General features: G+C 37.9%; 1 protein-coding gene across 2 annotated transcripts in view; it reads right to left on the minus strand.

The window, feature by feature from the left end:
* Positions 1-12,957, minus strand: part of arhgap36 (Rho GTPase activating protein 36) — a 104,105-nt gene extending 91,148 nt beyond the window's left edge. For both annotated transcript variants that reach the window (XM_038293128.1, XM_038293127.1), the window contains exon 1: positions 12,741-12,957. In XM_038293128.1, the coding sequence (XP_038149056.1) occupies positions 12,741-12,758 (18 nt within the window). In that variant the 5' untranslated portion in view covers positions 12,759-12,957. The remainder of the gene's footprint in view (positions 1-12,740) is intronic.
* Between the last annotated feature and the right edge of the window lie 10,330 nt (positions 12,958-23,287).

Here is a 23,287-nt window from a genome sequence, read left to right on the forward strand (position 1 = left end):
GCTTGATTTTTTTAGGGTGGGATTGAAATTCTCCACCGATGGTGACCGTCATCAACGTGTGATAAGTTCTTGTTTTTTCATGGCTGCATTCTTGTGATGCAGTCAGCAGAGTTAATGTTATCGTAGCAGCAGCATCTGTGTGTACCATCTCCTCATGGGTAGATTACCAGTCATACTCAGTCATCTAGTGGGCATGAAATACATGGAAGATGCAAATTTCATTATGCATGGCGTTCCTAAGAAAGCTAGAGCTGAATAGTTGGCAAGAGGCCTAAAAAATAAACATTTTCCAGGTGCTGCAGATCAATCAAAGTGAAAAGCATTAAAACCCAGCCATCCTGCACCAGCTGATCACAGGAATATTTAAAATGAAAGAAGATTAGTCTTTTAATTCAACCGTTTTAACCATCCAACATTTGCAAACAAGTCAATAACATAATTTTTCCAATTTGTGATGTAGCTCGTTAAACGCATTGGGATGTCGTTGACAACTTTCATACTAGCATCTTAACTTTCTAGGTTTGGGTGAATCCTCTCCTATAAAAAAAGAAAACAGCACAATGCAATAATGTGCACATATAGATATTGCAGTATGTGAAAGAAAATGTCAGTTTTCTGCTTTTTGTTTTCTATCAGGGTCTCAAATTCTATAATAAATCTGTCTGTAGATCAATTGCTCATAATGATAGATTATATTAACACATCCTACTGGCTCACTGCAATATTTGGTTTAGAATTAAATCACTTTTTAATCGACATTTAGCTTATTATTTAGGCTCAAATTTAAAATTGTGAGAATTGATAGTGTTTCTCTGTCATATCTGTCAGGACCAAGGTGTCAGGTGAGTGGAGGTTCGTAGAGGACCCAAATGCAGAGATGGAAGCTGAGGTGATTTCTTGCAGATTTAATTAGGAGCAGTGGCAACAGAAGCATAAATACAGAAATAAGTAATTAGGGAACACAGGAATTAGAACAAAGTGCATCGTGTAGGTTAGAGAGGGAATGAAGCAATGAAGAGAATCCAGCAACTAGTAACTGCAAAGGTGGAGTATAAATGCAAAACAGAACAAAGAATAGAGTAATCTACTGATTGGGAGCAGGTGTGGACAAAGGGATCTAGAAGGAAGAAAGGGGAAAGTAGAGTGGCACAAGAGAGTAAACAAGAAATACATAAGAACTCAAATACAACCAGAAAACAACTAGAATGGCACAAAATGAAAATGAAACCAATGCAGAATGACATGAACTAAATTGTAACTGAAAACTCAAAAATTAACGTTAAACAGAACCAAAAAGCCCAGAAAGGGCAAAATCATGACACAAGGGGGGGTCCTGGACCCAATCTTTCTCCAGCAGTCTATTGGAAAAAACAGGGAACATCCTGGACAGGTCAGCAGTTTATCAGATAGACATTCAGCCATGAATAACCAGTCACACCTAAGGAGGCACCAGCTCACCTAACAGTCATGTTTTTGGACTGTGGAAAGAGGTCAGAGAGTAAACTTAAAGCAGAAAGAACCTTAGCCAGGAATCAAACCCAGGACCTTTTTACTGCAAGGCAGCAGTGCTACAAACGGCAACACCCTGCAGCCCCTGAACAACACATTATTTTAAGAAGTTGCAAATGCAAACGGTTAAACACAATAGTTAAAGTCAAGTACTAGGCATAGTGAAGCAACAACATGCAATATTTCATTTAACATTCATAAAAATAATCCTAACATAGGGTGACCAAACGTCTGTATTTCCCGGAACATATCCGTATTTCACGTCCTGTCCCGGGCGTCCCGGGTTTTTTTTTAGAAAGTGAGTAAATGTCCTGTTTTTTAAATTACCTTAATTGGACCATTAAATTTATAGGCACTAGGGCACTGCGCACGGTGCTGCGTGTGACGTAATCCCTGAGCCGCGTCAGTGCAGGCAGCCCTGTTCTTAATCACAATATAGATAATATGGCTGTCAGTACGCCAACAACATGCCAAAGCACAAATGTATGTTTACCGATGATTTACAAAAGAGTTTCCCCGCTTTCAGAGCGGGTCGAGACAAACGGGAGGCCTTGTGCACAGTGTGCAAAGCAGGCACATTTGTCTCGGTGTCCAATGGAGGTGCAAGGAATCTGAAAAGCCACCTGGACTCAGAAAGTAAAGATAGTCTATTGATATGTTTGTTCGTTTTTGGTACATTTTGGTATGTTTTTGCTACACAAGAGGTATTTTTTGTTAATTAGCTCATTTGTGAATTAATTTTTTCCAATAGCCTACAGAACAAACATTATTTCGTTCATTACTGAGGCTGAGTATCTTCTGTTATTGGGAGTTGAGAGTTATTGTTAACTTTAATTGATAAGTGAGGGATGTTAAGATAAGACATAATTTCTTTCATTGTGCTATTCATCCATTACAGGAATTGTTAAGCATTTTTAATAAATACATTTAGAATTAAATTATCGTTTGTTATTGGAGCTATTGCTGTTAACTTTTACTGAAAAGCATTTTTTATAAATCAACTGTAAATATGATGTTATTTTAGGATTACGTAGGCCTATGTTAAGTGATTGCATGCCACAGACATCTCTATGCAGAAATGCATAGTATTGGGAACAGAGATTCCCATTACTTTTTTTATTTATTATATATATATATATATATATATATATATATATATATATATATATATATATATATATATATATATTAAAAACCAATGTCACGATTTCCATTTTTTTTATATAATTTTTATTTATCATTAATTTTGTCAACTTCAATTTATTTTACTGGCAGGGTATGTAAACTATTAAGCACAACTAAATATCATGTAATGAGGCTTGTTTTAACATGAAAAGACAAGGATTTTTAAGATTTGTTTGCATTATTATTGCTGTAAAATAGGGTTAATTTTGATAATGTTTTCTGTGAGAAATACAACTGTGACTTCACAAGCCAGATTTCTCCTAATAAGGCGCTATTCAAACAAAGAGCCGTTTACAGACCTGAGAGCCCCTCCCAAAGGCAGGGTGCTATTAACGTTGTGCCGATTCCTTTAGATCATTCTTTTCTAGTGCATAAATTCCTACTTTAAGGACGTGTGGACCGGACAGATTTTGTGCTGCTGAATATTTATTTATTCACCACTTGATTGGCCCAGTGAGCATTCAACGTTTATGAGTCCTTTTCACAAAAGATATGCAGAAAAGATCTAAAGCTAAAACCAAGCCTCATCTCGCCGTCACGACACATTTCCATAAATAGTGGGTATGAATGTCAGATATGCATATTTTTGCTATGAATGTGCGCTGTATAGTCATTCCATTTGTTATTAAATCTGATGCAGGAAGTTATGTTTTTTAAACTGAACCTGCTTTGAATTAAAGTCATTTATTGGTCAAATGTTCAGTGGTAGCAGCAGGTACTGAGCAGGGTCCTTGAATTTTAAAGATTACATCCAAAAAAGTCCTTTAAAAATTCTTGAATTTGATGATGACTAACTTGTTGGAACTCTGTATTTAGTAACTGTTGATGTACATCAATGTAATGAAGACTAGCTGGTGAAGGTTAAAGCAATAAGCAGATTCTTCATAATGTCAGCTGCTGGGATAAAGTAAAACAGTTTGCAAAGGGAATAAGTGAGCATAAGGATGTCGGGAATTTAGAGCCAAGTTGTTGTGTTTTTATGGCTTGATTAGGAACTTAGAAACTGCAGCTTTCCCAGTGAGCAGTGTTTACCCAAACTAGTCCAAGAAAGGACCAGTGGGAAACTGGCAGCAGGGTTTAGAGACGGCCGAGGCTCACTGATGATTGATGGTTTACCAGCCTGGTCTGATCCAACTACTGAGCTACTGCAGGTCCAGAAAACACGGCGGGTGGTATTTTTGGCCTCTTTTAGCAGGCCTAACAATGAGGGGCACAATAATGGATTGGAGATCCATGGAATCATCCATGGAATCTGCTGGAGGAACACGTCTGATCAAAAGAGGCTTCAGCTTGCCATCTGAAGCACGGACAGGACCTATTTTGGTCAGACAGCCTGGCTCCGATATAAGCCTTTCATTTCATTTCATATTAATAAGTATTATTATTTTTTTGTTTGTTTATTTCCATCTAATTAAAAAAAATCATAAACACCAGAAAGAAAAAAAACAACTTTTCCAGTGTGATTTTGTGCTAGGAGTCCGCTCTGCTGCACATGCTGCCCTTCATTCCGTCATTCGTCATATGGCCATATTTAAACACATTGCATCATCAGCACCAGAATCAGTCCCCAAAAAGGCTCGTTCTCTGTTCAGCGCTGCGTTATTTTAACACTATGTCCACTCTAAACAGATGCTTCCATCCAACACATCGCTTCCAAATATCTGAATCCACCCACATAATCCTCAACTATGAACTGTATGTGTGAACAGCAACTGCAGATAAAGTGCAGAAGCTCCCTGCACATTCTTAATGTGTTAGATGGGATAAAGAGGAGCACGTCTCCTGGGTTAGACATGAGAATGACCATCTGGACCTTTTAATATGATGCAAAAACAAAACAAAAAAGAAACATTTTTCTTTCAAATAACTGTGCTGGTTTGATCACTTTCAAAGAGCTGATTTTCTGCAGATGGGGAGGAACTGAAACAATGCAGAAATAAAGATGTGTCTGTGTAAACTTTGTTGACAGTGTGTCAGTTGATTTTTTTTTTAATGCACGTTTCTTTTATTTAGCTGAGGTTTTTTTATATATATATTAGCATCCCTTGTAAGACAGTGTATTAAAGTGAAAAAAACAAATCAATCTTTTTTGCAGTTGCATAGTCTCGTGCAAAAAAGTTTGGAAAAAATTCAACCTTTCATTTAAAGGGAAGAGAAAAAAATCCTGTTTAAAGAATTCTTTTGAAAACATTACAAAAATCTGGCTTATTTGTGTCCAGAGAGATGAATTTATCAAATTTTATCAGATCTTCAGATATTTTACTTTTTCCCAGCTGATAAATGTTTATTAAGGGCTTTACTTTAGTGATCTACAAGTTCATTCCCTGGACGATTACACTGAAAAGGTCAGTTTAAAAACAACAACAACAAAAAAAAAACCAACTACTTATTAATTCTTCAAAATGGAAAAGAATAAGGCAGGTATGTGTAAAAATAAGTAGTAAAAAATAAGCAAACTGAATTTCCCTAAAAAGGCAAGGAGAACCATAACTTAAGAAAATGAAGGCAGTACAAGTATATTTTGAGCTGGAAGGCTAGAAAGCATTAAAAATATAGTTACTTTTGCTCTTTTACAGCTTTATCTGTCAAAGTAATAAAAATTAACACCACACTTCAAGTTTTTCTGAAATGCACGGTAAACATGACCGTTTTATTAAAGCAGACACATTTTTGATAATTAGGAAAAAAATCCTGTTTAGTTGGTTTAATCTGCTTTTTATTCTGTTTGTACGCTTTAGTCCTACAGTCCTATGATTCCTGGTTAAAAAAAAACAGAAAACAAAAACTAAACAGACTACATATCTGTTTATTCTACCAATCTATGTAGTGCATCTTACTCAATGAAAAAGACAAATAATATTATATTCAAGAATAAAAATGTATCGGCCAGTCAACCAATCATTAAATATGTTATTATGATTACTGACATACAGGTGCTGGTCATAAAATTAGAATATCATGAAAAAGTAGATTGATTTCAGTAATTCCATTTAAAAAGTGAAACTTGTATATTATATTCATACATTACATACAAACTCATATATTTCAGATGTTTATTTTGTTTAATTTTGATGATTACAAATGACAACAAATGAAAATCTCAAATTCATCATATCAGAAAATTAGAATATTGTGAAAAGGTTCAAAATTGATGGCCCCTGGTGCCACACTCTAATCAGCTAATTAACTCAAACCACCTGCAAAAGCCTTTAAATGGTCTTTCAGTCTAGTTCTATAGGCTACACAATCATGGGGAAGACTGCTGACTTGACAGTTGTCCAAAAGACGACCATCGACACCTTGCACAAGGAGGGCAAGACACAAAAGGTCATCGCTAAAGAGGCTGGCTGTTCACAGAGCTCAGTGTCCAAGCACATTAATAGAGAGGCGAAGGGAAGGAAAAGATGTGGTCGAAAAAAGTGTACAAGCAAGAGAGATAACCGCACCCTGGAGAGGATTGTGAAACAAAACCCCTTCAAAAATGTGGGGGAGATTCACAAAGAGTGGACTGCAGCTGGAGTGAGTGCTTCAAGAACCACCACACACAGACGTATGAAAGACATGGGTTTCTGCTGTCGCATTCCTTGTGTCAAGCCACTCTTGAACCACAGACAGCGTCAGAAGCGTCTTGCCTGGGCTAAAGAGAAACAGGACTGGACTGCTGGTGAGTGGTCCAAAGTCATGTTCTCTGATGAAAGTAAATTTTGCATTTCCTTTGGAAATCAAGGTCCCAGAGTCTGGAGGAAAAGAAGAGAGGCACTTCATCCACGTTGCTTGAAGTCCAGTGTAAAGTTTCCACAGTCAGTGATGGTTTGGGGTGCCATGTCATCTGCTGGTGTTGGTCCATTGTGTTTTCTGAGGTCCAGGGTCAACGCAGCCACATACCAGGAAGTTTTAGAGCACTTCATGCTTCCTGCAGCTGACCAACTTTTTGGAGATGCAGATTTCATTTTCCAACAGGACTTGGCACCTGCACACAGTGCCAAAGCTACCAGTACCTGGTTGAAGGACCATGGTATCCCTGTTCTTAATTGGCCAGCAAACTCTCCTGACCTTAACCACATAGAAAATCTATGGGGTATTGTGAAGAAGAAGATGCAATACACCAAACCCAACAATTCAGAAGAGCTAAAAGCCACTATTAGAGCAACCTGGGCTATCATAACACCTGAGCAGTGCCACAGACTGATCGACTCCATGCCACGCCGCATTGCTGCAGTAATACAGGCCAAAGGAGGCCCAACTAAATACTGAGTGCTGTACATGCTCATACTTTTCATGTTCATACTTTTCAGTTGGCCAACATTTCTATAAATCCTTTGTTTTTATTGGTCTTCAGTAATATTCTAATTTTCTGATATGATGAATTTGAGATTTTCATTTGTTGTCATTTGTAATCATCAAAATTAAACAAAATAAACATCTGAAATATATGAGTTTGTATGTAATGTATGAATATAATATACAAGTTTCACTTTTTAAATGGAATTACTGAAATCAATCTACTTTTTCATGATATTCTAATTTTATGACCAGCACCTGTATGGTATTAAGTATTCCTAAAATGATGCGACCAACCACTAATTATTCAACCTTAAAGATGTGTATGTATTTAAAAAAAGAAAAAAAAAACACTGAAAGTTTAGATTATAATCAAGCTTAATTTGGTTTTAAACATTTTTGTGTTTCAAACATTTAAAGTTTAGACAAGTCATTTTTATGTCCATCCTTCTGCCTAATTGCTCTTTTGATTGGTTTCCCAGCAGCTGAGATATGCATGCTCTGATTCTATTCTACAATATGCTTGGTTAAGATTCCCCAAAATGCCCCACATTGCCTTCTGTATTGGGTTTTCTTAAGGGCGACCAAGTCCTATGTGTTTGCAGAGTTAGCTTCTTTGAACCACACAGGTTTGATTGCACGTTCCCACGCTGGTGGGATTGGACCATTAAATGTTGTTTAAATGTTTAAGTTAAGCCAAACAAAGCAGAACCAATTAACCTTTGTAAGATCTATGTATCTGTCATAGCCACAGCCTAAAGCAATAAACTGTGTCTGTGCATCTGTTGTGGTCATGGTTACTTCGTCCCTTGTCTTTTGTTTTATCCATCAGAGAGCCATTGCTGTTCTCCAGCGGACTGTGGGGAAAAGGATGGGTGCAAACTAGACCGGTCACCAATCGATTACAGTTTAACACGTACAAACATACACATGGGCAGCTTAGAGATGCCAGGTAGACTGCTATGTTTGGGAGGAAACCAGAGTACCTGGAGGGAACCCCGACCTGCACAGGGAGAACATGCAAACTCAATGCAGAAAGGAATTGAAACCAAGACCTTCATCCTGCAAGGCAACAGTGCTAGAAACTGTGCCAGCATGTAGCACTAATCATTGCAGCTTTAAATATGCTTGTTGCCAAAAGCCATACTTGTGTTTTACAGATACACTATACGAAGACGTCTTTCTTTGCCTTCCATCTGTTCCTTTTTTAATCACATTTCCTGTCCAGCTCAATGCTTTGGCAGAATTGTCATGTCAATATCCATCCATCTATTGCAGGGCTGTCAAACTGGTTGCAGAAAGGGTTGTCTGGCTGCAGGTTTCTTTCCAACCAAGCAGCAGCACACCGGACTCCAGTCATCTCATCAAGGGAGTCCAATCTGAACATGATGACTTCATGATATGAATGGAGTATGTTGTGCTTTTGTTTGGTTGGAAAGAAAACCTGCAGCCACACGGCCCTGTCTGGAACCAGTTTGACACCTGTGATCTATTGGCTTCCTGCTCTAACATCTGCATCTGACAGGTGATTGTGAAAGTGGTTCACAATAAATGTTGAGCCTGCTGTTGGTCGCTGGATATCTTTCCTCTCTCTCTGCAATCCACTTGCAGATTCCTGCCTGTTTAACTTTGTCGGACCTGGATTTTACGAGGTGACAGTTCTGTATATGGTCGGGAAAGCTGACCAACGTTGTTGAGGAGTCCAACAGATCAGCTCCCAGTTCGACCAGTATACCCTGTTCCTTCTGAGCTGCTGCTTCCAGTGTTATATCCATCTGTTCAGGACTTATAAGAAGGAGCTGCTGTGAAGAGGCAGTTGGACGAACCAACCTCCAGTGGGTTTTTGTCTCCCATCACAACTACATCCAGTCCCTGATTGGTTAACGTACAACATTTTTTAACACAAGATAAACCTTGTTTCGGTCCATCCGACGCGCTCCATGCCCTCATCCGCTTCTTCTAATGCAGTTAATTCACTCATGAACGAGCCTTTACATTAGTGAGAACAGATAAATCAGTTGCTCATTGCACTGCATTCATGTTTGGTGTGAATGCACACTCAGGCACGGTGGAAGGTAGCCTAAAAACAGGGGACCGGCTCGCCACAACACAACACATGACACATATATGTCATAATCAACCCTTAAAGGTAATCTAAAATCTCCAGTGGACAAAACATGTTTTTCAGAAAGAGAGAGGTAATCAGAGGACATGGGGAAACCCACACAAGAATGGAGCAAACATGCAAGCCTTAAACATACTAACTCTTTTCACCTGCAAGTGCTGTCCTTATCACCGCCATCTCTCCTCTGAACAAAGTGGTTACACTTTGATGCTGTAACCTGCTAGAGCGGCTGCTGAAAATCTGCTGGAAAGGGCTTTTTTTAATGAAAACAACCTTATCAGTCTGCTGTATGACATATCTGAATTTACTGTCTCAGGTTGACTGTCTTCACCTCAAAATACCCATTTTAATTTTATTTATATTTCACTTTTTTCAAGTCAGCTGAAATATTTTTTCGCATAATCTACTTTTTTAGGAAGTGAACAAATTGTTTTCTCACTACAAACTTCTTTTTTTTGACAGCGGATGCATATTCAGCAGAAAATCTCAATTTGCAAAATGTCTGTGTTACAATTAACAGAGTTATTGTCATGAGATAAAAAGAAATAAGAGGAAAACTTGAAAACTGGAGAAAATAAAGTGTTGATGCCTTAACTCTGACACTGATTTGAGCTTCAAAATACAAAAATACTTTTCTTCACATCCCATAACATTTCCTTTGTAGAAAATCACTCTTTTTTGTCCAAAATCTCCCAAAAATATTGGAAGCACATGACCTATTACAGGTAAACTATTCCATGATGCATTGTAAGTCTCATCATTAAACGTTGAATGTTTTGGGGGGTTTTCCTGGTTTTTAGAGAAACCCAAAGAAATGGCCCCATACACTGACTGAAACGTCTGTGGAAAGACTTTAAAATCAGTCGACTGGGTCAGAGTTCTTAGAGATGAAGCAACAGAACCTTCAAGACAGTTCATGTGAAACAGTGGATCAAGTCAAACCTTAACAACACATGTGACTAGATTTTCTATAGAGAAGTTGTCCTAAAGGGATTGTCAACAAGAAACTTAATTCTTCATAAGGAACTTGGACTGGACGGGGCCGCCTTTTACAGCTGCTTTTTGTATCTCTGCTTCTGTCTCCTTGAACCCCAGTCGGCCTCGGCAGATGGCCGCTCACACTGAGCCTGGTTCTGCTGGAGGTTTCTTCCTGTTAAAAGGGAGTTTTTCCTCTCCACTGTCGCTACAAGCATGCTTAGTGTGGGGGATTGTATTTGAGTCAATGAGTCAATGCAATCAACTGGTTTTCCTTAGATAGAAAACTTTGTATCAATTTGACTGTATGATCTGGTTGAACTGTAAAGTGCCTTGAGATGACATGTGTTGTGAATTTGGCGCTATATAAATAAACTGAATTGAATTGAATTGAATTGAACTCAGTGAAATACTCTGAAAATCAACATTTTAATGCCAAGAGTGTAATTGGAATCCAGGACTAGACCTTATTACCTTTGTGTCATTCAAAAAATATGGATATTTCAATGACAAAAAGTAATAACAAGAAACGCCAACTTGCCCGAATATGATAAGAAAAATAACAAAAGTGCTTCTATAAGAAAAACACTCTGAGAGTGAAAAAAACACTTTTTTTTTTGATACGACATTAACTAGAGGCATTAATGCTGATACTGACACTAACATTTTTTTATTTTATAAACCTAAATATTATTGTTAACTAGGCTTATTATTTTTTAACTTTTCCATTAGATTTGTACCTTTTTTTCTTTACTTTTTTTCAACTTAATTTACAGTAGGTAATATATCATTCAAGGGCTAATCTAATTGGTCAAATGCCAAACTAAGATTTAGAGCCATGTAGCAGCATCTTCACTGAATGGCTGGATATAGATCTAGTGCTTCTAGAACTCCCCATGGGACGGGGGGGGACTCCGATTGTTAGGGGTATGGAAGTGATCAAAAATGCTAACATGCCCTATAAAGGGTTAATACTTTTGTAACATTTAAAAAATAGATGTCAGTTGACAAAAAAACACATCCTTTGTTACAATATAACATTAAAACATTAATGCTGATACAGACACTTCATTTCTTTTACTTTTTAACTTCGCTTATCAACTTTTTGACTTAACTTTTCAAACTTTTCACTTTGCTTTCTATCTTTTTAACTTAACTTATTAACTTGTTTGCAATTGAATTTACAGTAGGTAACATATCATCCGATTCCTTATCTAATGGATCAAATCTTAGCTGATTTGGGGTCGTTGATGGACTCCATTTTGCAACTGACTACAACATTTAACTTGGGATAAGTTTCTATTATAAAGATCAAAGCTACTTCTGTGCCAATCAAATGTTTAACCTAAACGTTTTATTAGGGAATTCAATCAATGATGAATGATTGATTTACTTCAGCTTAGCTGTATGTGTGAATTAACATGGTCATTGACAAAATAATTCATGTCAGTTAAAAATAAAGATAAATATTTCTATATTTACTAATAAATACTTTGTTTGTTTTTTAGCTGCTTTAATAGAAAGTAGCTCAGTATCGTAAATTTTGTGTCAGAATAAGGTTTATGAACTCAGCTTTTATTATGTGTGAAAATTATGTCCTTTTTTTAACCAGATAAATGGCTTATATTCATTTTTAGCAGAATCAAGTCACTTCCAAAAGTCTACCATTGGCTTTAATGTAACCAGACAGCAAAGTGAGGCCAACACCAAAGCTAACCCTACATTATCATATTTAGATAAGGAGACAATTAGCATTTTTTTACCAGCTACCCTTTAAGTAACTGGGTTTGGTCTCCATCTGTTCCTTGGGGGAATATTTGGCTCCTTATTTAAAGAAGAAGCTTCAGTTTATTCATTAGCCAGCTGCCAATGCTGTAAATCAGGTGGTGCAGGGCAGGCAGGTGTTTATCGCTGACGAACCTCTGACACTGGGCCAGTCAAGACACTAAAATGTTATGTAAGGACAAAACTTGAACGCTCATAAAAGAATAAAATTATGAGGAATTAAGATAGAAGCAGCCTTTAAATGATCATGAAGCTGATTGCTCACTGACGCTCTCCTATTTCCTTCTGATAAAACAAGCGGCAGTGCTTCTAATTATGTTAAGATGAACCAAATCTCCTCAAGCAGGCAGCATATCAGCAGACTAAACAGCTAATCTCAATTTAATGCATCAGGGGAGTCATATGCATGGAGCGCTGCAGCTCAAGAAGACTCCTTTGCTGTAGATCTGTTTTGCTTCAAGGCCTCAGAAGTAAAGTAGAGCAGAATCCCAAGTTTAAAGGCAATCCACTCAATCATTGCACCAGAACAAATGAGGAGGAACCACTTCTCCATTTTGGCTTAAATGTGTAAGAAGAAGTCATGCATGTTCTTGTCTGCAGTTGACTCTGTCACCGACACCATTTGTTCTTTGTGTCCCAAACACAAAAATGTCTAAAGCGTAGAATATGCTGCTAGTTTATGAAGGATTTCCTCTTTAGACATCTCAGGATCATCAACTAGAGCTGTAGTCAGTACAGAGAATCAAATGAGGTCATCTCTCACCTTTTAACTTTGTTTTAATATTTTTCCGTAAACCCTTGAAATTGTCCCTTTTAGAGATTCCCAGAGGTGCCATCCCTGCTGTCAAACACAAGGAAGGATTCAGGAGAGTTTACTCACCACATAGTAGAACTGCATGTCTGTCTGCAGGAGCGAATCTCATATGTCCACAGCTGGAGTGGAGGTGAATACAGCCGGTTCATTCAGCAGTATCATTAGCCTGTGTGTGTGTGTGTGTGTATATGGGGGTGTGTTGGAGGCTCAGGTGTAGAAATCATGTGCAGAGGAGAGAAACTCTGCTACTCCTCCTTCTCCTTTCTGAATAACTGCACTTTCTCTCTTCCCTCCTGCACTTGATGTCATTTTTCCTCCCCTCCTCTTCCTCCTCCTCTCCATATGACTCCAGGCTTCAGCTCCTCCCATTTGCTGTTATGGCTCTGCTTCCTCTTCTCTTTGTTTTTTTCTTTCCCACCCCTTTGTCGCCTAGGTTAACATTACTCCTCCTTTGCTTATTTTTCTCTATTTATTTATTTTCTCCCCTTTCAAGCTCATTTGCTTTCACTCACCATATGTAACTGTGTCTGTTTTTCCTCCCTAATATTGAACTTTTCTGAATAATTAGTGAAAACTCAGAAGAAGCTGCAGTGTTTCTCATTTTGTTTCTCTCTGTGCTGATTGCAGATTGCTGTCAGCCCTTCCTGTGCTTGCCACTAAGTGTGTGTGTGTGTGTGTGTGTGTGTTGGACAGAGATAGCGCAGCACGCTCTCAGCTGTCAGAAACAGGAAGAATGCAGCTTGGTAGTTTGGCCCTGATGAGAGCGCCTCCTCCCCTGTGCAGTGTGTTATTCCAGAGGGCCACACTGTGGGAAAAGCAGCATTTTGGGAATACTTTGGGCAGTGCTCAGCTGCACCGCCACAGGGTGTCTCAAGGCACTGGTTCAGGGAATAGTGTAAGGAAAAACTCACTAGCACAGCTGTGGGTGTTCTTCTCCTTTAAATGAAGCTGTAAACTGGAGCATTGGTGGAAGAGAGAGCACCACTTTCTTATACAAGAAGATAATTATCATTGTCATTATCATTAATATTACTGTTGCCATAGAAACATAATTAGTTACCTTTTTTTACAACACTTTGTTTTACTTTTTCATTCATGTTTTAAAAAACACAATTATTATTAGAGGTAGCATTACTACAACACTAATAGTTGTACTACTAGTGACAGTAAACTGATAAAGTCATATTAATGTTCTTATTGGTAATAGTGGTAGTAGTGATCATTGTCATCAACTTTATGAGTGAAGTGGGTTAAAACAGCTGAAAACAAAGTGTTGAATAGAATGAGTATGCAATAAAAAATAACATTCAGCATAATAATGATAAACTAAAGCTCGTTAAACTAAATAAAACAGGTCACAGCAATGTTCATGGGTGAAGCCAGGCAGGGACCAGTTTGAACCGAGGGGGGGCCTAAAAATTGACAGGTGCCAAAACCAGTTTAGGGTCAGTTTGTACACACTGTACCAACAGAAAAATGAAGAAAAAATGAACGTCCATAGTTACCACATAAATCATTGAAGAGAGACTAGATTTTCATACAAGCCCTCGTTAATAAATCTACTCATATTTATACATGTGTGTTGACTAAATTGTAGATGCCATTTTTTGGCCCCGATAATGATACCAATACCAATACCATCTGTTTGAAATTGATGTGTGTGTATATGTATGAAGAACTGCATACTACTTGGATGTACAATAATTGCATCATGGCTTTGTCAAGCTGCTGCCTACCTTAGTGAAGCAGGAAAATGACTAATACAAAGTGAATCCAGTAGAACTTTTTATTGGCTACCTGGAATGGGTGACAATAAAGGAATAGACTTTTGGCTCTCAAAATGGTATCGGTGTCCTATTTGTTGGTACTTCCCCATACCGATACCATCATTTTAGTTGTGAATCAGGGCCCTGCCCAATACTGCTATCGGTATCGGTGCAACATTACTAAATTGGTTACAGTTCTGTAATATATACATTGAATGGTAGATAAATGGTTCTTTATGGCTAATTTTATAGAAAACTCCTTGAGGAGACAGAAAATGTTCCCTTCTTGAAATGAGAAAGTGAGTCAGACGAAGGGTCAAGCGAAGGATCAGACAAAGGGTCAGAAGAAGGACCAGAAGGAGCAGAAGGATCACAAAAGAGAGAAGAAAGTGAACCCACCCCTGCTTTCGATAGGGTTGATATAAAGGGTACCAGGGGAGGTCCTCCTCTGGCAGCCACAGGGCTGAGAGCTAACGTGAGGAAGCAGGGAAGGTTCGGTAGTGTAGTGTGTAGTTCCTCCCAGCAGAGCAGTTTCAGACCACAAAGGATGCAGGACATGCCAATTCCTAGTTATGGAGCAACAAGCAGGTTCGATCAAACACGAAGCACAATCTGCTATGACACACCTTTGCCACAAAGGCAACTGTACAGCCAACCATGGGACACTGATGAGCGCTACTGCCCTGAGCTGCGACCATGGCCTGGTGGCCACAAAGCAACAGGCCCACCAGTGTGCCATGAGTGGCCTTTTTGCCTTCAAGGAGGTCAGAGCAGAACTTTCCAGCCTACCGTGACAGTAGCTGGCTAGCGCTCTCAGATGTGAATTCAGAAGGCCCAGCTCCAACCCCAGAACCTCCCTAATGTGCATCTGGAGGTTATTCTCTAAAAGAGGAGCAGCAATAGTGAAAGTTTTTGCCCCTCTGACCCTACTCTTAAACCTTACCTGTAGGAGCTGCTGCTCTGCTGACCTGAGGGACTGAGGAGGCAAGTAGAGTTGAAGAAGCTCAGAGAGATAAGACTTAAAACAAAACACTTAAAAAGAAAGACAATCATGACTCTATGATGCAGAGGCAGCCAATGGAGTGAGACCAGGACAGGAGTCAGGCGCTCATATTTTGGAACACCAATTAAAAGACAAGCAGCTGGATTTTGCACCAGCTGCAGGCGAGAGAGCAAAGACTGGTTCACACCAGCATAAAGAATGATGGTTGTATTAGTGATGCAAATAGATTGTAGTATTCCGTGTTTTGTAGTTGTAGCCATTCCATTATCATTATTATAAAGTAGTAGTAATGGTACACAATAAATAAATAAAGTATTACTTTAACACCTACAGAGTTGAACATTTCAGATAATATTTGGTCCCCTCCAAATTACTCTATAGCCAGTGTCAACCTTTCAGAATTAATTTAACTCTTTTTTTTGTTTTCTTTTTTTTGTTTTTATGGGATTAGTGGCTTGTTTTTTTTAACAGCAGGCTGACAGGAAAGGGGGTATGAGAGAGGGGGAGAGACATGCAGGAAAGGACCACAGGTCGGATTCGCACCCGAGTCAGCTGCGTCGAGGGCTAAGGCCTCCATACATGGGTCATGAACGTTAACCATTGCACCACCTGCACGCCAATTTTACTCATTTTAGAGTCAAAATCAGGAAGAACTCTCAGAGAGTGGCAGGTAAACGACACTACATAGAGTAAATGTTACACTGCACATACACTCAGTATAGTTGTAAATACTCGATATAGAGTAAAATAAGTAGATGCTGAATTTTTAACACCCAAATCTTTGCTGTGTATTAGTTATAGTATTGTTATAATTATTAGTAGGGATGGGGATCGAAACCCGGTTCCATCAAGGGCCCGGTTCCACTTTTTTCAAAACCTGAAAATCAATAACGTTTGGGCTTATCGATACCACTATCGAGTCTGGTCGTTTTTTTTTTTTTTCTCCCGGAGGTCCTGTGACATAATTGTGTGTCCCTCGAGTCGCGTCACAGCATTTAAATCTAATCAATCCAATAACTGCAGCATGACCACCAATGTTTTGGAATGAAATTGTAAGCAAACAGATATTAAAAGTAAAACAAGTGAAGTCTGGCAGTTAACTTTGCTCGCGACTCGAGAATGGCTGAACGGAAAAGACTCCTCCTCCTCCTGCGGCTGCCGCCGCACCACAGTCGGGCCCGTCTTCATCATCCACTCAGAGTACCACTGGTAAGCGCGCACACAGACTTTGTAGCTTGTCCGGTCAGTTAAAAATAGTAATTGTGAAATCCGTGTTATAATCGCCAGCATACAAGCTAGTTAGCTTGAAAAGTAAATAAAGTTTCAGACGTGCTGCGTGATGATGTGTTCAGATTGGCTCAGTAAAACGACAATTAGGTTATCATGATGCGTTCAAGTGTAACGTAAAGAAAACGGGAAATTTTGTTTTTGGCGAGAAACATGAGTAATACAGTTGTATATTGCTCTATATATAATTGAACTACTGATGCCAACATTTATTAAAAATTTAATTTAATTTAAAATACAATTATTTATTTGTTAAATATTTTCCTAATCACTAAAAACATGATGAAAAGTGACAGTAGACAATACATTAACCAACAATTGTGAAAATATATTCTAGTTAGTTTTATGTCATTTCGAAGTGGCCTATTATATTAGCCATGTTTATTGAAGGCTAGAAACGTTTTTGTTAAGCTCACTTGTTAAGCAATAGAAGCAATACCAGTTCTGTTAAAACATATTGTCGCATCGTCTTTCCACCAAATAACAGAAAAGTATCGATAGTGGTATCGATAAAGACTCGGATCGATAAGGAGTATTGATAAAGGTATTGATATCAATAAATATTAACGATCCCCATCCCTAATTATTAGTATAAGCAGTGGTATATTAACATATTGTTGTATCATTAGTTCTTATCTATTTTAGTTCAGATTAGTGATAGTTTTGTTTTTTGTTTTTGTCCTTGAGCTCACTGCAAAAAAGTATTTTCTTATTTTTCTTGAATTCAGCAGGTAAGTACATCTACAATAAGAAATTAACAACTGCAACGTCTTATTTGAAGTGCATAATATCAAATAATCTTGTTTTCAGGGTAATAATACTCTCTCATTGGCAGATCATCTCATTTACCCACTCAAATATAAGGACAAAGACACTTATTTTTTTAACCCATTATAGGGAAAATAACCATTTTTGATCACAAGACAAACCCGTCCCTCAGTGAAGTCTATAAGGACAAGATCTATATCCAGCCATTCAGTGAAGATGCTGCTACATGGCTGTACATCTTACTTTGGCATTTTACCAATTAGATGAGCCCTTGAATAATATATATAAATGTATATTAAAGTTAACAGGTCAAGAAAAAAAGATAAAAAGCTAATTGAAATGTTAAAAAGTAAAGTTAAAAAGTTGTTAAGCCTAGTTAACAATTATATTTAGGATTATAAACAACAAATGTAAGTGCTAGTATCAGCATTAATCCCTCTAAGGTTATGTTGTACCAAAAAAATGTGTTGCTTTCACTCTCAGGGTGTTTTTCATGAATTTCTTATAGAAGCACTTTTGTTATGTTTCTTAATGTATTTAGGCAAGTTGCCGTTTCTTCGAATAACACTATTGGCTTGAAAGTTTGATTTTCAAAGTATTTCACTGAGTGCCCTATAAAGGGTTAAGTTGCGACTCATTTTTGGATTGTTTTTGCAGTATTGATGGCCACACCCGAAAATTTTGAATCCAAACCAGTTGTTTTTTCTTAAAATAATTTCATTTGTTCTTGAATTGAAAAAAAAGCAGAGAGAGACTAGTGTTTGAGATTGAACTAACAGATTCTGAAAGTGGGAGAATAGAAATAGAATGTAGCAGAATGATGAAAAAGGGGTCCCTATGTCCTCCAGCAGTCTAAGCCTATAGGAGCATAACTATAGAGATAGCTCAAGATAACCTATATCTTAAACTATGAGCTTTATCAAAAAGGAAACATACTAGGTAAGTGTCAGCCTTTGACTGACAGCATTATGACAGACACCACTTACCCCCACGTACCGCAAACATTGGAGAAGCCTCCGCCAATGACCCAGGCTTCATAGGCACATCCATCATTAAATATTTTTAAAGATGCAACTTTTTTCTTCAAAAAAACAAACACAAATCAGCGGCTGCACAGTGGCGCAGTGGGTAGCACTGCTGCCTAGCAGCAAGAAGGTTACTAGTTCAATTCTCACCCCCGGGTTTTTTTCTGCATGGACTTTGCATGTTCTTCCTGTGCATGGGTTGATTCTCCCCGGGAACTCCTTAGGTGTGAGTGTGTACATGATGTTTTGTTGACTTGTCTAGGGTGTACCCTGCCTTTGCCCATTGACAGCTGAAGATAGACACCAGCACCCCTCGCAACCCCAATTGGGAAAAGCGTGACGGTAAATGAATGGAAGGATAAAATATCCAAAATTTATCTCTAATTTCCAAATATCTATCACAAAAAAAAATTAATTCTACATGAATCATTTTGCAAGGCACTTCGAATGGCTTCATAAAAACATGTGCATGTGTATATTGAAGAGAGTGTTTCAGCACACTTGGGTCAGAGGTGAGTGCTATAATTAAACTCCAACACTTTATTGTGAGGTTGTCACTTTGTTACACTGCACACTCAATTGATCTCATTGTCCATGACCCATAAAGGTTTTTACATTACACAACTTTGCAGGCCTATTTCTGGTCTGACACAGTCTGAAATTGCTCTCAGCTGGTCTGCTTTGTCAGACGCCTGTGGCTGAATGTACATTTCATTGCTTTCATGCTTTTGGTGATTTTAAAGAAACATCAATGAACCTTCTGTTGGTGGATCAAAAAAAATTATCAGATCTTATCAATTATGTTAATGTCAGGTAACTTGGTAAAATGTTTATATCTTTAATTTACAGCAATGAATCTGAAAGTTACATTTACAGAGAAGAGAATACGACCTGTACTTTTATAGCGCTTTTTGAAGTCAGAGCACTTGACCAAAGCACTTTACACTACATTCATTCACCCATTCACGCACACACTCACACATTGATGGTGGCAAACTACATTGTAGCCACAGCTGCCCTGGGGCGCACTAACAGAAGTGAGGCTGACGTACACTGGTGCCACCAGTCCCTCTGACCACCATCAGTAGAAAATGCGGGTGAAGTGTCTTACCCAACGACACAACGAAGCTGAAAGCCGTAGCTGAGGTTTGAAAGGTCAACCCTTCGATTTCAGGGCAAACTCCTACATCCAACGACTTTCCTTCAGGATAAATCAACACAAAATGAGGCATATGACACAAATAAATTAGTGGTTACCAGTCAGCTGTCTGTAGACCATCCAGGTGGATAATGGCAGATATGAGAACTTCACTGACATTCTGGAAGGAATTATTGATTATTGAAGTCATTTTCAATAATGATATTACTTTCTACCCACAAACAAAGAATGATTAAAGGCTTATAAATGATAAGGCTCAATATTGCATCACTTTGAGCTACTATATAACCACATTGGAATTGATTACAGACCTTGTGTTTCAGGCAAAGATGATGCGTTCAGAAAGCATCAGAAGGAGCATGAAAACCACTGAATTTGATGTCTTTTTGGGTCACGGTTGCATATTTTATAATTTAATATTTCTAACTCTATTTAATGAGTTTTCTATCCCAGTCATGGAGATCTGCAATGCAACTTCTAGTTGCAAAGGCCTGCCGACGCGTCACTTCTGAACTTTAGGGCAGCAGTCCCCAGCTTGAGTATAAAAAGATAAAATGACAATTTATAACTAGATTTGATCCTTGTAAAATATATTTTTTAGGCCTGCCCATCCATCCATTGTCAATGCCTGTAAGTAGATGCATGGTAGCGGCAGGTTTGGTGCCAGTCTCCAGTTTCCATTACTGTAGGTGAGAGGTTGGGGCAGAGGTCTGCAATCTTAGGCTCTTGAGCTGCAGGCGGCTCTTTGGACCCTTTAGAATGGCTCTCTATAGTGGCTAAAAATGATAAAGATCAAGTTAATGGTTCCGAATATAGTATAATAACAAATACCAGTCTTAGAAGTTTTAGCTTTTATTAAAAACCAAATTTTAATTTAATTTTCACCATTGAATGACATAAAAAAATACAATGAATTTGTATTTAAGCCTATTTTTTTTTATTAGCTTGGAAATATTATATTTTTTCTTTTTTTTAAACATGAAAAAAATCATATAGAAGAAAATCCAAGCTTCCTTTTTACGAAATGTTTTATGTTTCTTCATGTTTTAAAACCTAATAACACAAAAGATTTCCAACAGCATATATTTAAAATTTAACATGTGGCTTTAAATTAATATAATTTCACTGGACTCTGGTCAAAATGGCTCTTTGGATTTTGCATTTTTTGGAGGCACCCTGGTCAGACTATCACAGCTAAACGTAGCACAGACAACTATGCACAAAGCAAAATATAGGAAATTTAGATTAAGATTCATGTTTCTGGACAGATGGAACCCATGCATGCCGTGCGAGGACATGCAAATGTCTTGCATAACGACTCCAGGCCATGAAATCTATTCATTTATCTTTCAATTCATCCTTATCCAAACAGATATAAATGATGCTTTAGAAACTTGAGCTTCCTCTAAAGATGGAATCCAGCCACTAGAGGGCAATGAACACCAGCAGAAAACTGGGAACTTTTCATGCATGTTGTCCGATAATAGGTGCAAGAACCCTCTGTGATATCCCCAGGGGCAGATCTGGGGGACATTTGCATACTTCTTGAGATTAGAAAAACATGTTCCTCATAAACCACCCTGAAACAAAGCGAGTTCAGGGCCAACTAAATTAGACAAGTGGGCCTCCTAAACGCTCAAACAACAACTCTCCCTGGACCTCCAGCAGCTTTCATGTTCTGAAGACAAACACAGACACAAATTAAGAGCCCCCCCACCCCTTTCCCTGCACCGTCCTGCATTAACACATCAAAGGAAGAAAGACCCACTGCATACCTGCTTTATAGATGATAAATCTTTGATTACAAGATCCAGACGGCAACAAACTGTGGGTAACAACAAACCAGCTCGTACTCTTCAGAGGCTTCAATCTATACCAAGTTGCAACCTAATCCTCTCCTTCTATCCTCTCCTGGCTGAAAGGATCCCACTAAGAACCAAACACACACTATGCTCCCTTTATTTTGCTTAGATCAAAAATAGATGTTTTGCTTTTTTATTGACATTTTGTGGATTTCCTCAGATGCAGGCAGAAGCAGGATATTCTGACTTAAAATGCATTGGAAACAAATGTTAAAAAAATCACTTTTTTAAACTTTATAATTATACACGACTTATTTTTTTTGTCATTATCAAAGGAGTCTCTAACCTGTGGCTCTTTGGAGCCTCTCCAATGGCTCTTAATATAGGCCTAAAGTGATATAAAGAACAAACAAATCTAGTAGAAGAAGGCATTCCAGTCTTGAAAGCTTTTCTGGCTTTTAACCCATTGATTTTCCACAACAGAATAACATTAAAATATCCAAAAAAATATGTTTTAAGATCTACTTTTCTACAGTATGCTTTTGTTTGGTTTTCTTACCATCGAATAATATCCTTCTATCTTCTGTCCTAATATCTTAGAAAATAGTGCTTGGATTTGTTAGGAAAAACTTTCCTGAAAGAAAGCATCTGTTTCGTATAATATGTATCTTCATATTTAAATAAAAATCTAACAAAAAGTCTCAGCTTTAAGATCAGATTTCTAAAAGTGACCTTGTAATATTGCAGGACAGAAGGAAAATCCAACAGACCAAAGCAAGAGTCTAGGCAAGAAAAATAATTTATTTATAATGATATAATAAAATTTTTTCATTACATTGGCATTGGATAGCTGCAGAGAGGAGCATTTGTGTGACACGCCACTTTGCAGCTACAGATTACACCATCTGATGGGGCCAGGAAACAGGATATTCAATACATACATGGAATTTTCCTTTAAATATGCATTTTTTTTTCTAATAAGAAGTAACAAAAATAGAATCATTCAAATAAATCTGTCTGTCTTTCTTGTTTTATTTCTTTCTAATTAACATCTGTGTCTTTAGAAGCTGCCTGCACAGCGACAGCGCTGTGTGAGACACTTGGTTGGGGGGGGCCTGTTTGCTTGACTTAACCTGGACACACATAAAGTAGACCTCACTTATATTGCCTTCTAAAAACATAAACCTCATTGATCCAGAATTGTGGCCAGTTTACATTGGATTATATCAACATCCCTTCATGCTCATCTTTGTCCATGTTGGTGTAAAGGTGAACCTCTAACTTGCTGTTAAAAACACCCGCAGTTAATAAACACAACTCTCATATAAAAGTTTTATTTAAGCTACAGATATATCTTCTGTATTCATTCAGTGGTAAAATTAAAACTTTTTTTATTCACGTTCTATTTGTATCCCAAATATCCATGGAAACTTTCATCCACAAATATAAGACTTTACTTTGTGTGAGCCTTTTATTCTTTTTCTTCATGTAATGCAGCACCTTCCACTTTTACTTATAAACACCCTTAGTAAAGAATTGCAATTTTCCGTAATAATCTCACACTAGAAAGGGAGTTTTGTGTTCTTTCCCCATTATTGGCATCATTGCTTTAAAATATGAATACAATCCCTCTTTGCAAACAGATTAACAGGTTTTTGTCTTTGTCTCACATTTGATGACTTTTGATTTGGGGTCTGCAACAGAGCTCTGGAGCTGCATGTAGGTGTTAGGCACCTGTCAGCCAAGCCTTTATTGGCAGAATAAAGGATAAAAAACAGAAAGGAAAACAATACATCTTAGATT

Source organism: Cyprinodon tularosa, unplaced genomic scaffold (genome assembly GCF_016077235.1).
Source record: "Cyprinodon tularosa strain WSP-4 unplaced genomic scaffold, ASM1607723v1 ctg321, whole genome shotgun sequence".
NCBI classification, from domain to species: domain Eukaryota; kingdom Metazoa; phylum Chordata; class Actinopteri; order Cyprinodontiformes; family Cyprinodontidae; genus Cyprinodon; species Cyprinodon tularosa.